The 15,068-nt window shown below is 39.1% G+C and overlaps 1 protein-coding gene across 8 annotated transcripts in view; it reads left to right on the top strand.

Moving 5' to 3' along the window:
• The window catches only part of ptprfa (protein tyrosine phosphatase receptor type Fa), a 351,362-nt gene that overhangs the window by 239,522 nt on the left and 96,772 nt on the right, over positions 1-15,068 (top strand). For all 8 annotated transcript variants that reach the window (XM_049479799.1, XM_049479803.1, XM_049479804.1 and 5 more), the window contains 4 exons: positions 2,278-2,547; positions 10,064-10,645; positions 12,156-12,289; positions 12,928-13,072. In XM_049479799.1, coding sequence (XP_049335756.1) covers positions 2,278-2,547; positions 10,064-10,645; positions 12,156-12,289; positions 12,928-13,072 — 1,131 coding nt within the window. The remainder of the gene's footprint in view (positions 1-2,277; positions 2,548-10,063; positions 10,646-12,155; positions 12,290-12,927; positions 13,073-15,068) is intronic.

The raw sequence follows: 15,068 nt of genomic DNA, 5'->3' as shown, positions 1-15,068 counted from the left end.
AAATTAATGACAATTAGCAAAAGACACGCTCAATAAAGGAGCGGTTCTGCAGGTAGAAACCAAAGACCACTTCTTAGTACCCATGATTTCTACCTGATGTTTTTTGGTCACTTTTGAATGTTGTTGGTGATGCTTTCACACTCGTGGTAGCAAGAGTCGGACTCTACAACTCACACAAGTGGCTCAGGTAGTGCAGCTCATCCAGGATGGCACATCTGGGGCCGTAGGAGGGCAACAACCCAGAAGAGCCAGACATTGTTAGTGTGTTTTTCCACTTTAATTTTGTGTGTGACTCCAAATCCAGGCCTCCATTGGTTGATTAATTTGATTTTCATTGATGATATTTATTTAACTTTGTACAGAACAAAGTATTCAATGAGAATATTTTAAATCAATTCAATCAAATTGGAACATTGCGAATATGAATAGATTTTGGAAATAAGAATTGATACCCAGTTTTTTGACCCACACAGGGTTCTAACCGTTGCTGTTGACCAGATAGTATAATTTGATGGTGGTAAAGCACTCCAGTAAAAGCACAGCCAATAAGATGCTGACCAAGACATGGTGGATTTCTGTGGCCAAAAACCACCAACTGATGTAGTGCTAGAGGTCTTCTCCTTCTCTTCTACACCTCAAGTTGTGTATCAACATATATATACAGCCTTTAAAGTCTCCAGAAAGTTGGAGCCGCGGGCTGAAGAGGGCATTCTGCATTTTTTTTTTTCGTTGTCCAACAAACAAGGTCCTGTACTGAACTTTTTAAAATATATGACTTCATATATTTCTGGCTTCAGGCTCTTAGTTCTTAGGGTCTTTACATTCGTGACAGAGTAGTTAGGGCAGTTTCACTCCACGCTAGAGGAGCATGCATTTTTCATGCTCTGAGAGTGCACAAGTGTTTATTTAGATACAGTATGGAGAGCCTGGGAGCGCACTAGAGGAACTCAAGTGAGATAACAATAGAAATCCACTCAGCAGAATCCATACCTGCAGACCCGGCCCAGCAGGGGGAGGGTCCAGTGCGTTTACTGCAGAACAGCGCATTTATATTATCATACAGTCCATTGAGCATTACTGCTTATGACACGTTTTTTTTCTTCGTTTTTTTTCCTGCGCTTTTTAATTTGCATGTTCACAGTCATTAGTGAGTTTTTTTTAGAGGCACCGTCTAATGGGATAACGTCTAGACAAATTGGACCATTAAGTGCTGTGCCAGTTGCTGAGAAGACAAATAGCAAAAGCCAACAAAGACAAACCTTATGTGCTTTTTGGAAAAAACGCAACAAAAGAAAAACCATCAATGGATTTTTTTACAGTTGGACGAGGTAGAAAATCAGAAAATACTTAAAAACCAACATGCTTAATTAAGTGATTTTAAATAAGAGACAAAAATGTAAAAGACTATTTAAAGTTTCTCTACACTGCTTTCTCAGAACTGTCTGTTATGTTTGCACTCCCAGATATGTGGTGGCACAGAGATTTTAGCTCTCAGTAGGTGGTTCAAGTTTCATCCTCTTTGGCTACAGTCATATAAAGATTCATATATAAAGATGATACAGAGATGATTCTCCTAAAAGTGCACAAATAAACCACCTTCAAATTCATGTGGTCTTCAGATTAGAGAGCTGGAGAGCTTCATGGAAAGGGTTTCAATTTCAATTCAATTCTTTTGGTTTTTGAGTAAGATTTATAGTTGGTGTGTCAACGTTAATTGAAGTGTCTATAGCTTCAGAAATTGTATTTCTTTTCTTTAGAATAGTGTCCAGACGTTTATGTATCAGAAAGACAGTTTAATATCATTAAATTAATGTAATATAAGGTTAGTATAAATCACATTAGTATTACTGGATAAATATTTAAGGGCTGAAAGCTAATTTCAGCAAATTAGCAAATAAATGCTAAAAATAACAATATTTTTATTTGGAATTTGGGAGGAATGTTGTCCATAGTTTATAGAATAGACAACATTTTTTTTGTTGTAACTGCTTATTATTGGTTTTAAAGTATTTACAACATAATTAAAAATCATGTTTAGAAACTTATATACTTAAATACTGATATATCTTATATACAGTCTATGAGCTGTATAGTATAAAGATGGTTCTGCAGGTACAGGTGTTATAACAGTAATTAAACTAGTAATATAGCATCCAGGAATCTATCAGAATCTCTCAGAATGATGAAACCCTCCATCAGTGTGGTTGCCAGGTATGCACTTCCTGTTTCCTGTTTCTCCTTCCTGTTTTTAACACTTTTTTTATGGTCCTTCTACAGTCCGGCGCGTTCCACCGCGCTTCTCTATCCCCCCCACCAACCACGAGGTGATGCCGGGGGGCAGTTTAAACCTCACCTGTGTGGCGGTGGGCGCCCCCATGCCCTATGTGAAGTGGATGACTGGAGAGGTGGAGCTGACCAAGGAGGAGGAGATGCCCATTGGACGGAACGTTCTGGAACTGACCAACATCCGCCAGTCGGCCAATTACACCTGTGTAGCCATTTCCTCTCTGGGCATGATCGAGACCACCGCTCAGATTACTGTAAAAGGTAAGAGAATTCAGTATTTATTGATGGTAATAACTGTATTATAAACCATTAATAACGTATTTGTGCATTTATAGACTGGAATATTTGATGTTAGTCCATAAAGAACCTTAATATGCATTTATATGTACTATATATACACTAGTATATAAGATATTATTCTACTTGCAACTTAATATATAAACATTTATATGCTTTAGAATATACAGCTCTGGAAAAAAAAGAGAGATCACTTCAAAATGATGCTTGAATTTTTGCACCAGGAGTAAAGCAGCATAAAGTTATCCAAAAGCAGTGTGTAAGACTGGTGGAGGAGAACATGATGCCAATTTGCATGAAAACTGTGATTAAAAACCATGGTTATTCCACCAAATATTGATTTTTAAACTTTTAAAACTTTATGAATATGAACTTGTTTTCCTTTTGCATTATTTGACTTTATCTGAAAGCTCTGCATCTTTTTTTGTTAATTTGACCAATTTTTCATTTTGCTTTTTTGCACATAAATGCTCTAAATAAAAAAATAATAATTTGGGAGAGATGTTGTCTGTAGTTTGTAGAATAAAACAACAATGTTTCTTTTACTCAAACATAAACCTATAGATAGCAAAATCAGAGAAATTGATTCAGAAACTCAAGTGATCTCTTATTTATTTATTTTTTTATCCAGAGCTGTATGAGATACTGGTCCATAAACAGCCAATGGCCTTAACATACAATTAAATTCACTTAATTAGAGAAATTAGTCCATAAACATTCTTAATTTGCACTATTATACTGTATAACATGCCGTACTGTATAACAAGCTCTCCTCCAAAAAAAAAAAAAACCCAAAGTCTTATACAATATGGATTGAGATATCCACCCATAAACAGCCACATTAAACATTCATTTACGCTGGAATGGAAAATGGTGGTCCATAAACAACCTCAGTAAACACTTCAAGACACTAGATTAATGCATAAAGAATGACATAAAGCATCCTACACACTAGAACTGCAGATCACTGGTGCAAAAATGGTGGGATTTATTACGTTCATAACTTTCATTACTTTTGCTGCTACTTCCTTTATTTTAGCTTCATAGCTTCAGTTCAGAACTAGAGGAGCCAATATGTGCTGTTTGGGTGTCTACACTGTAAGCCCGGATAAGTTGAGTTTACTTTTAAAACATTGAGGTTAAGTGATGGGTAATGAAAACTTAAGTCAGCATAGCTTAGAACATCAAGTTATTACAACTAACGGGGAAGTGGATTTAACTTTTTCATTTTTTTATACTGTAAGACCGGATAAGTTGAGTTTACTTAACTTTTTTAAGACAGCCAGTTTGTTATATTCATTGTTTGTTTTATTGTTTTATTCACCACAACTTCAGAACTCAAAAATGAGGGGGTGACTCCAAACCAACTGGAAACCAGCTGAACTGAGATTCATTCCAGAGCTAATAAATTCTTTTTTTTTTTTTTAGTAATAGTGAAATGAAAACTTGAGTTAGCATAAATTAAAACATCAAGTTATTACAACTAAAGAGGAAGTTGATTTATTTCTAAGGTAGCCCAGGGGGAATCACTACACACTGATGGTGAGTGTTAGTCTGTCAGAAACTGTTGGACACACCCAGTATGCAAATAGATTGTGACAGAAGCCAATAGAAAAGAAGCTGCTAATGGCAGAACAGACTGAACTCAGTTATTATAATTAAGTTGGTTCAACTCAAAGATCTTAGTTTGAATAGTACAGTATATGTGCCCACAAATTCAGTTTAACTAAATCAAAATATATATAATAGTTGAGTATTGTTTAAAAATATCAAATTTTATGTAAAACAGACTTAAATCATTTGAGTTCTGGGTTAACAGTGTACATTTGGAGTAAAACTGTAAATATCATTTCCCACAAATGATTGAGTCTGACAGTTTAGCTCCAGACAGATCTTTCTTCTTCCTGTAAGATCCGTTCTGACATCACTTACTCTGAGATATTGATTTACTGAGAAAGGTCAGAGAGAAGAGATCAGGTTTCAGACTGATCCACGCCGCCACCCCGAACGTGATGTCTGGTTATCCGCTCTCTCTTTCGCCTCTGATGATCCGAATAGACACTCTGATCCGATCCAGAAGCTCTGATGTTGTTCTCGTCGCCCCGTAAGCCCTGGAATGGCGTCTGCTGAAGGAGGTCTCGTTAATAATGAAGGCGGGATTATTCCCGCAGCCGCCGCCACACACTGCACGCAATCAGCTCATCAATCTTTCATCAGAGCTGAAATGTGATGAATAACTCCCCGCGCTCCTCCACTCCTCACTGCCGCCACACGCCTCTTATTTCTATTGTTTTATTCACCACAACTCAAAAACTCAAAAACGAGGGGGCGACTCCAAACCAACTGGAAACCAGCTGAACTGAGCTAAATGGGAGCGATAAGGATACAATCAGCTCAGTGAAACGTCAGATTTACACACCTTACTCTAAACGTAGCCAATCAGCTCAGACATGTTGGGCGCCGGGAGTTTGGCTGTTGGTTTTCTGATCAGCTACATTTGAGTTGAGGGGGAAATTGAGTTCGTTTGTTGAGGTGTTTATCAAGAGCAACAGAGCTTTTCCCCACCATCCTCATCCTCATCACTGAGGACTGAAAACTGATCAGACTGTGAAACAAAACAGTGAGAGAGAAAGAGAGAGAGAGAGAGAGATAAATAATGTGTGAGAGAGGTGAAGTAAAAGAGTGGGATTATGAGAGAGAAAGTGAGCTATTTAGAGAGAGAGTAAGAGAGAGCATGCGAGAGAGTGATAGTATGAGAGAGAAAGTGAGATAGATAGAGAGAGAGAGCATGTGAGAGTATGTGAGAGAGAAAATTTGAGAGAGAAAGACAGACAGGGAGAAATAGTACAAGAGAGAGTAGAAGAGTGTGATAGAGTGAAAGTCTGTGCGAGAGAGAGAGAGAGAGATAGTGAGAGTGTGAGAGAGAGAGTGAAAGTGTGACAGAGAAAGAGAGAGTGAATATGTGAGAAAGAATGTGAGTGACCAAGAGAGAGACAGAATGTGAGAGAGAGACAGAAAGAGTGAGAACACGTGAGAGAGATACAGAGAGAGAGAGTGTGAGAGAGAGAGAAAGAGAGAGAGAGAATGAGACAGAGAGAAGGGGAGAGAGTAAGAGAGTGAGAGAAAGAATGTAAGAAAGAGAGAGTAAGAGTGTGATAGAGTGAAAGTGTGAGAGAGAAACTGTGAGAGAGGGAATGAGAAAAGTGAGAGAGTGGGAGTGTGAGAGAGCAAGTCAGTGAGCAAAAGATAGAGAGAGAGACTGAGAGAGAGTAAGAGAAAGAGTAAAAGTGTGAGAGAGCGAGAGAGGGAGAGAAATAAAACAATAGAGAGAGGGGGGAAGTGAGTGAGCACCAAAGAAAGAGTGAGAGAGAGAGAGTGAGAAAGAAAAAAAAGAAAGAGAAAGTGTGAGAGAGAAAGAATGTTTGAGTGCGTGAGAGAGAGATATTGAGAGACAGTGCGTGAGAGAGAGATATTGAGAGAGAAATAGAGTAAGAGAGAGAGAATTAGAAAGAGAGAGCGAGAGAGAGAGAAAGTGAGTGAGAAAGAGAGAGAGAGATAGAGAAAGTGAGAGAGAGAGTGAGAGAGAAAGAGAGAAAGCGAGAGAGAGAGTCTCTGAGGTATCAGATACAGATGAGTGGAGCTGTATTGGAGGCTGCTTATCACTTCCAATCATAATCTCATAATTATCTTAACCCAGGATTATTAAGTGGATCAATTTCGGATACAGAGTCTTAAAGGTTTAATCAGTGCTGCCTCTGCTTATTGGCGAGACCAGGGAGAAAAAAAACCTATAGTTCTGTCTTTATTTTCATCTTTACGATATTTAAAACCTTGCTGATTTTACCCTGTAATTTACTATCCATGAGAAAAAACAATGGACATTTTTGGATGTTTGTAATGAGTGGAAAGTAATTTCTTTTTTTTTTTAAGACCATAGAGTTATCAGAACAGATCTTAGAATGGCTAATTTCTAAATTAATTCTAATTATACATGAGAATAAACTCATCTGCATCTACATACAACCATTTTTCTGAGTGCATTTTAAGTCTTAAAACTTAATCTGTTTCAAATGAGAACAAAAAATATTATTATTATTATAGAGAAAAGTAAAAACTTTCTACAGTTTTTCAGTAATTACTGTACCAGTCAAAATCTGGACACACCTCTTCTTTTTTATTATTTTTTTCTTAATATTGAAGAAAGGTGTGTCCAAATATTGAAGGTGTGTCCAAACATTTGACTGGTGCTGTATTTAGTTCTATCAGTTCTATCATTGTTCAAATGCAGGTCAGAAGTCTGTCTACATGTTTAAGAAGACTAAAATATTGAATGGGGTGGTCTTATTTTTTTAAACAGGCTAATATATTTTACTGTAGTGTATAGAAGTGTGTTTAAGAATATCCCGTAGGAGTATTTGATCTCATTAACTGAGCTTTAGCTGAATATATTGTGTTAAATATATGCAAAAAGAGCTTCAGTTCAATTCATGATGTTTCTGCCAAAACTGACTACATGATCCTGCAATAACACAAAGACGTTCAGGAGCAGAAAGGCTCTGATTTAAGAACAGAAAAAAAACATAAAATCCTCTGAGAGCACAGACTCCTGACTGTGTGTTTAGCCAAGTCCTGCTTTTGGGGACATTAATACAAGAGCCATTGAAGGATTATAGGATTTAGAATTATCTTAACCCGGGATTATTAAGTGGATCAATTCCGGATACAGAGCTGCATAAGGAGTTTTAATCACAGCTGTCTTTAGCTTTTGGTTATAAGGATGGGCGGTGAGGCCACAATGATCCAGGAAAAACAATGGTGCAGTTTTTTAAAGCTATGAAACATTTATTTTTAATTATTTTTATAAATAAAGAATCATATTTTTCGGACTGTAAGGCGTCCTGTCAATGAACGTCTATTTTCTGGTCTATTTTCATACATAAGATGCCCCAGATTATAAGGCACATTAAACGACCCTATTATGGATCCTAAAAAAAGTAATTAAAAAAATCTACACAAATTTCTCCCCTGAGAAATTTATTTGGGTGAGTAAAGCACATCCGTTTATTTATAGTAAGCTAAGATTTCCAATATTTTGTAAGGGTGAGTTTTTAGTGAAGTTTCTGCAGCACTAAGGCTGGGGGCAATGCTATTTTTATTTTCGAAAATCAGTCATAAAAACTTTACATTTTAAAAACATGACAGAGAGGTGTTCTATGAGTACCGTTATCAGCCGGTAATGCACTGTAACTGAAGCTCTCCACATACTCCGCCTCATACAGGTAACCCAGCAACGATGCAGCGCTTACAAACCAAACAGCACAGCTACAAACAGAGCAGCAATAAACAGCGGAACTGTGGTATAATCACAATAAAAACTCGAGGTTTGTGCTATAGTGTGTAATATTGGCACTGCTGTGCTGCATTCGTAGGCAAGAGGCTGCAGGCTGAGCACGAACCTTGAGTGTTTTATTGCGTGTATAATTGTTAAATAAAAATGTTAATTAAAAAAAAATGATTAAATGTTAAAAAGATCATTAACTGCCAGATTAACCAAAAATTGAAAACCCTAGCTTTTTAAAAAACATGACCAGTCTGACTAATTTGAATGTAGACCAAGTAGACCCAAATACAGCATACAGTATACTGGTCAAGATCTGCTTGACTAGCTAGTTTAACATAGATTTTAAACTATTTTGAACATCTAATATCAACAATATAAAAAACGGCACCACTTTAAAATAAGACTACCTTTATAAAGGGTTTATAAATGGTTTACAATTAGTTTATTAATGGTTACTAATTAGGTTGTAAATGCCTTAAAAATCATTAATAATCAGTTGTAACACATACGTAGAAAGGGCAACAATATAGATGGCTGTGGGTTCACTATCATTAAACAACAGGTCATTGTTGCCCTTTTAACGTATGTGTTATAACTGATTATTAATGTTTTTAAGGCCTTTACAACCTAATTAGTAACCATTAATTAACTAATTGTAATTAAGCATTTATATACCCTTTATAAAGGTAGTCTTATTTAAAAGTGGTACCTAAAAAAAACATATTTATAATTGGAAAGAAATGAAAGACAATAATAAGCAATATGTCCAATCAGCTACTTGTTATTAAGCATTAATAGCACAGTTATTGTCGAAAGGTAGTTTAATTTGTTTTAGACAGTAATTCATGCAGTTATTTAGTGTTATAACAGCACTAGGACTGTCCAGACCTGTGACACACTCAGAGAAGCATGCTGTGACAGTTTTTACTACAATAATGAAATAATGACATCATTAAATGGCATGTCTCTGCGCTGTAAGAAGACGCACAGCGAGGACGGTGTGTTTAACTCTATGCTGGAAAGCAGGGGACGGGGATTAGGAGTTCTAGAGAGTCTTTTAGTAAGTTTAGCCAGGAATTATTTAGCGTAGTGATAATCCATTCTGCACACAGGTTTTGTATGCACAGAGCTATCATATATCCCCCGCTCTCCCCTCGGCTGCCTCCGCCTCAGTCAGCCGTTACACTCTTACTATTCACATGAAGCGGAGGGAGACGGCGCGGGTTCCGCAGGACTTGGACGCCTCGCGTTTCTCCGCGGCACACGGGGAGACTTAAGCTCCGTAAAGCGGCACAAAGCCGGCGCTTTCCGTGTCTTTCTCCAGCCTTTTTTCCACGCCGCTGCCTCGTACCCTCGCTCAGATCCATTTGGACAGCAAGCACAATCACATGCAACACAAAAGTGGTTTAGAGTCATTTTCCGCTGCAATTTTATTTCAATGCCGGCACTTTGCTTTTCGCTGGTGGAAACAGAACGGCCTGGGAGTGCCAGTCCATTACACGCAGCCAAAGTGATGACAATAGTGCTGTTTACCGCGGAAAAAGACTTCTCTTACCGCAGTGTGTCTGCATTCTGCCAGCGTCAAACACCAGGGCTATATCACAGACATATATATATATATATATACCCTCCTCCATAATCTATACATCCTGAACCTAAAATTAGTTTAAAATCATATACATTAAGGCTGGTTCACGTAAAATTGGATATTTTTTCAATCATTACTCAACAACGTTGAGTTATGTGAACATTTGTGGCCACAAATGCATTAAAACGGAGATTTTTGAGATGAATCAACTTATAATCACTGAGTTTAGTCTAATACCATTGACCATTGCCATTGGGTTCGTCCCCCAACGTCTGACACTCACCATCAGTGTCTAGTCATTTCCTCCAGACTACTTTAGGTGAACTTTTAGATCATTTTAGATATTAGGATTAACTGGTTCATTTTCTGAGATGCTAACTCTGTGTCATAGCTGTGTGCTGTACTGCTCACTCTATAGGATTTTATAGGATTTTGATAGAATAATTAGTAATGTAGTTAGTAATAAAATATTCTCACTGCTTGTTAGGAATTTTTTGAATAATTATTATTTTGGATATTAATTAATAAAAAAATGATTTTTTGTTTTCCAGCTCTACCTCGGCCCCCGACCTCCCTGATCGTCACAGAAACTACAGCCACCAGTGTGACGTTAACCTGGGATTCTGGTAATCCAGAGCCAGTTTCGTATTATGTGATCCAGTATCGGGCCATCATCTCCGACAACGGCTTCCAGGAGGTGGACGGCGTGGCGTCCACTCGCTACAGCATCGGCGGCCTCAGCCCGTACTCAGAGTACGAGTTCAGAGTGATGGCGGTGAACAACATCGGCCGCGGACCCCCGAGCGGCACTGTGGAGACCAGAACCAGCGAGCAGGCTCCGTCCTCCCCGCCGCTGAGCGTCCAGGCCCGCATGCTGAGCGCCACCACCATGCTGGTGCAGTGGGAGCCCCCCGAGGAACCCAACGGCTTCATCAGAGGCTACAGGGTCTATTACACCCACGAACTGCACACGCCGCTCAGCACCTGGCACAAACACAACACAGACGACAGCCGTCTCACCACCATCTCGGGCCTGGTGCCAGACATCACCTACAGCCTGAGGGTGCTTGGCTTCACTTCAGTTGGGGACGGGCCGCCTTCGGACGTGCTGCAGGTTAAAACACAGCAAGGAGGTGAGAAGCGTTTGTGTGTGTGTGTGTGTGTGTGTAAGTACAGATAAGTGTGTGCTTATCACAGGTTTTCCTGACAAAGATGTCAGAGACAAAATAAAATAAAATAAAAAGTGGGCAGAAATGTACTATTTGTAGGATATTATTCAGTTCTGGTTATAACGATATAAAGTTCTTGACAACAGAACTTCATAGTTTGGGTAGTGATTTTTAGGCTGGGTTCTGAAGTTCTTGACAAAGAGAAGGAAAGCTACAATGTTCTGGGCCAATGTTGGAGATTATACAGTTTTGGGCCAACGTAAAGGGTTTTACAGTTCTGGTTATAAAGATATAAAGTTCTGGACAACATCATTTTATAGTTTTGGTAGTGAAGTTTAGGCCACATTAGTTAGAGTGTAAAGTTGTACCAGTACCAGTTCTGTCATTTATGAGCCACAGTGGTTGGGTTATAAAGTTCTGGGCCACAACAGGAGGGTTCTGAGGTTCTGGACTACAGTAGGAGAGGTATGAAGTTCTAAGTTCTAAGTTCTCACAGTTGGGAGATTGCAAAATTCTAGGCCACAACAGGCAAGCTCTAAAATGTACAGTAGATTGGTTATGAAGTTCTGGTTTGTGGTAGAGTGAGTTGTGGGCCACAGTAAATGGATTGCAAAGTCCATAGAGAAAGCTATAATGTTTTGGGCCAATGTTGATGATTATACAGTTTTGGGCTCCTTTAAAAGGGTTATACACTTCTGGGCCAATGTATGGGGATTGTAATGATCTGAGCCACATTTGGTGAGTTATAAAGTTCTGGTCCAGTGTAGAGAGGTTATACAGTCCTGGTACAATGTAGGTTTGCTATAACGTTCTGGGCCACAATAGGAGGGCTAGGTGGTTCTGAACCACAGTAGGAGAGGTGTGAAGTTCTAGGCCACAGTAGTGGGGTTGTAAAGTCTTTGGCCACAGTGTTGTAAAGTTTTGAGCCAAAGCAGAAAGGTTGTGAAGTAAATGGGTAATCCAATTCTGGGCCAATGTAGGAGGTTTATACAGTTTTGGGCCAACATAGGTGATTTGTAAAGTTTTGAGCCACATTTGGTGAGTTATAAAAGTGGTCCAATGTAAGTTAAAGTTCTGAGCCACAGTTAGCACTTTTCCACCAATGGGAAACCATTCTGGTCCGCAAACCTAATTTTTTAACCGTTTCCACCAACAAAAGTAGGTTCCAGAAACAGGAACATTAGTTCACAGCGAGAACCGTAGAGTACTAGGTTCTTCTGCGCGAACCGTGACCATGACGTATGATGTGGCATTTTCACGGTTCCATTAAAACTGGTGGAAATTGGGATGATTCGCCGAAAAGTGCCACGGTTCTTATAAGCCCAAAAGGAACTGTTACAAGAACCCGAGTTCTTTTGGTGGAAGAGCTCTAAGTATGGGAAGTTTAATAAAGAGTGTTTTATAAAGAAAGTTTTAATAAAGAGTGTATTCCACTTTCCATCTATTGAAACATGTGTTTTTTCCCCTCCTTTAGTTCCTGCCCAGCCCACGGATTTTGAAGCTGAAGCAGAGCTGGATACTCGGATCATGCTGACCTGGCTCTGGCCCGTTCAGGACCAGATCACTAAATATGAGCTCATATACTGGGAGGCTGACTCTGGAGACAAGGTACACACACACACTGTTACCAGCAGTTTATTTAATGGTTATTAATTGACACTAGCTAAGACGTTACAGATAATTTAACTAATGTCTCAATTTGTTATTAACGACAACATTCTTACGCATTTATCTTTTAGGAATGTTTAATGATATCTACTAGTGAAAGAGCCTCAAAGAGCCTAGTGAAGACTAGCACACGCCTCCTCCAACACATGTAAAGTCAGACTCCGCCTCTTTTTGAACTGCTGCTGATGCTGTAGCATTGCCGAGTAGCATCACAACATCACTTGCAGAAAAGCGCAGCCACTCGGTTTCAATACATCAGCTCACAGACGCAGCCTTGTGCTGATGATACACATCACCCTAGGAGTGATGAGGGGAGAGAGCGGCATCTACTGTACCCACCCAGAGAGAGCAAGGCCAATTGTGCTCTCTCAGGGCTCTGGCAGCTGATGGCACTATTTAACCCATAGAGTATTTACTGTACTGAACACAGATATACAATAAATTTTATATCTTGTAGAGACGTTTAGGGTATAAGTTTGTAATAAAGTTCAGAATGTAGTTATGCTAAGTAATGCTCTTTTTCTGTCTCTCTCTCTCTCTCTCTCTTTTCTCTCTCTCTCTCTCTCTCTCTCTCTCAGACCCATGTGACGTTTGAGCCAGCCGGTTCTTACGCAGTGGAAAGCCTGAAGCCCGACACTCTGTATAAGTTCACTCTTGCTGCACGCTCTGAAATGGGTTTGGGGGTTTACACACAGCCCATCGAGGCCCGGACTGCTCAGTCCAGTGAGTACTGAAATAACACAACACACACTCAGCTAATTACGGCTGAATCACCACCGTATCACTCCTTTATTATTTATACATTACAGCATATCTCGGATTCTATCTGTCTGTTTAAATCAGCGGTTTCTTATCCAAACATTTGTCAGATCTTTGCACAGAATAACATCACACATCTTAACGGCGAACGATAAAATGGACAGCAGTGCCGTGCGTAACAAAAACGGACTAAAGGCTTTTGCATAATTAAATGCACAAGAGTGGGAGGAATGGGACCGAAATTAACTCAGGGTAAAATGTAACATGGATATTTTATGTATTTAAACAGATTCCAGCAGAATGTTTTTTTCCTTCCTCAAACCATACCTGTCAAGTCTCCCGTTTTGGCCGGGAAACTACCGTATTTTACTCCTCTTTCCCGCCGTCCTCCCGTATTAGTATTTTCCCGTAAATTTCCCGTATTATAATAAAATTTTAAAAACTTTATTATTGAGGAGACAGGGCACTGACCGCTCTGTGTCTCTTAACCAATCGTGGTACCGGTTCAAGGAGAAAGCCCCGCCTTTCAGGAGAAACAGCCAATCAGCTTGCTGGTTTTGCGGAGCGCAAATGAGGGTCAGTGTGGGGAAGACGCCCCGCCCCCCGCTGTGAGTTCAGGCAGCTAGTCGGAGCAGCTGATGTTAAAACATATATGGATATACGGAGATTTTTCTAAAAGAAAGGTAAGGGTAGGCTAATCATGTAAACTCAATTCATGTAAAATCAATTCACAGAATTCACTCTTATAATATTGTCTTAATTAGACTATACAGCTGTAATTTAAAACCAATTTTTTAAAGTATCATATTAATGCATCTAAAAAAAATACATGAATTATTATTAATATATTATTTTATCCCTTGTGTCATGCTCCATTGTAGCTGATGAACGCTGCACTGACCTATGGGAGATGTGTGTGGGGCCTCTTGTTTTAATATGGATGTGATTTGTGTTTTTTGTCCATTTGCACAGACTATTATAGCCAGAAACTGCTGATCACTATTATTATATTCCATTTACAACACACTTTTGTCCCATGACTTTTTTGCATATCCGTGTATTTTATATTCATTTAATACAATAGTGACATATTGCAAGTCCTTTTGTTAACTGTTGGGTGCTCTAGGTGAAATAGCTAAAAGCAGGAAGCTACTCAAAACTTAATTTGGATTTTTCAGGGCATCTGCGGTCTACTCATGCTGAGCAATATAATCCCATTATTTATTTTCACCTTATTTTTTTTCAGTTAGCTTCTCTCATTCCAGTTTAAACACTGTACAGTTGGTGATTGCAGCCTTTAGCATTAGCTTACTGTATAAAATAAAAAGGAGTGATGAGGGGAAATAGCGCCATCTACCCACCCAGAGAGAGAACAAGGCCAATTGCCTCTCTCTCTCTCTCTCTGGGCTCCATTTGCTGATGGCAAGCTGCATGACCGGGATTCAAACCTGCAATTTCCCAATCATAGTGGCAGGGCTTTGGACCACTGGACCACTCAGAGCCTTTAATTTAATATTTTTAGATTATCAGACACATATTTTCAGACATATTCATGTCCCCTTTGACAATTCCTCATAGATTAGCTGTGGGTTTCAGGTCTGGGGAGTTTGCTGGCCAATCAGGCACAGTATTATCATGGCCAGTAAAGCATTTAGTAATAGTTTTGGCACTGTGGGCAGGTGATAAAGTCCAGCTAAATATCTGAATCTCCATAAAGCCTGTCAGCAGATGGAAGTATGAAGCTCTCTAAAATCTGCTGGAATAGAGCAGTGTTGACTTTGGACCTGATAAAGGCACTGGACCAACACCAGCGTATGATATGGCACCCCAAACACGGAATCACAGACTGAGGAAACTTTACACTGGACTTCAGACAGCTTGGATTTGGTGCTTCTTTGCTGTTCATCCAGATTCTAGGACCTTAATTTCCAAATGAAATTTTGAATAATTAAAAAAAAAG

Source organism: Astyanax mexicanus, chromosome 5 (genome assembly GCF_023375975.1).
Source record: "Astyanax mexicanus isolate ESR-SI-001 chromosome 5, AstMex3_surface, whole genome shotgun sequence".
Classification (NCBI taxonomy): Eukaryota; Metazoa; Chordata; class Actinopteri; order Characiformes; family Acestrorhamphidae; genus Astyanax; species Astyanax mexicanus.
The sequence above is the reverse complement of the archived record's forward strand: the minus strand, read 5'-3'. Positions and strand labels throughout refer to the sequence as shown.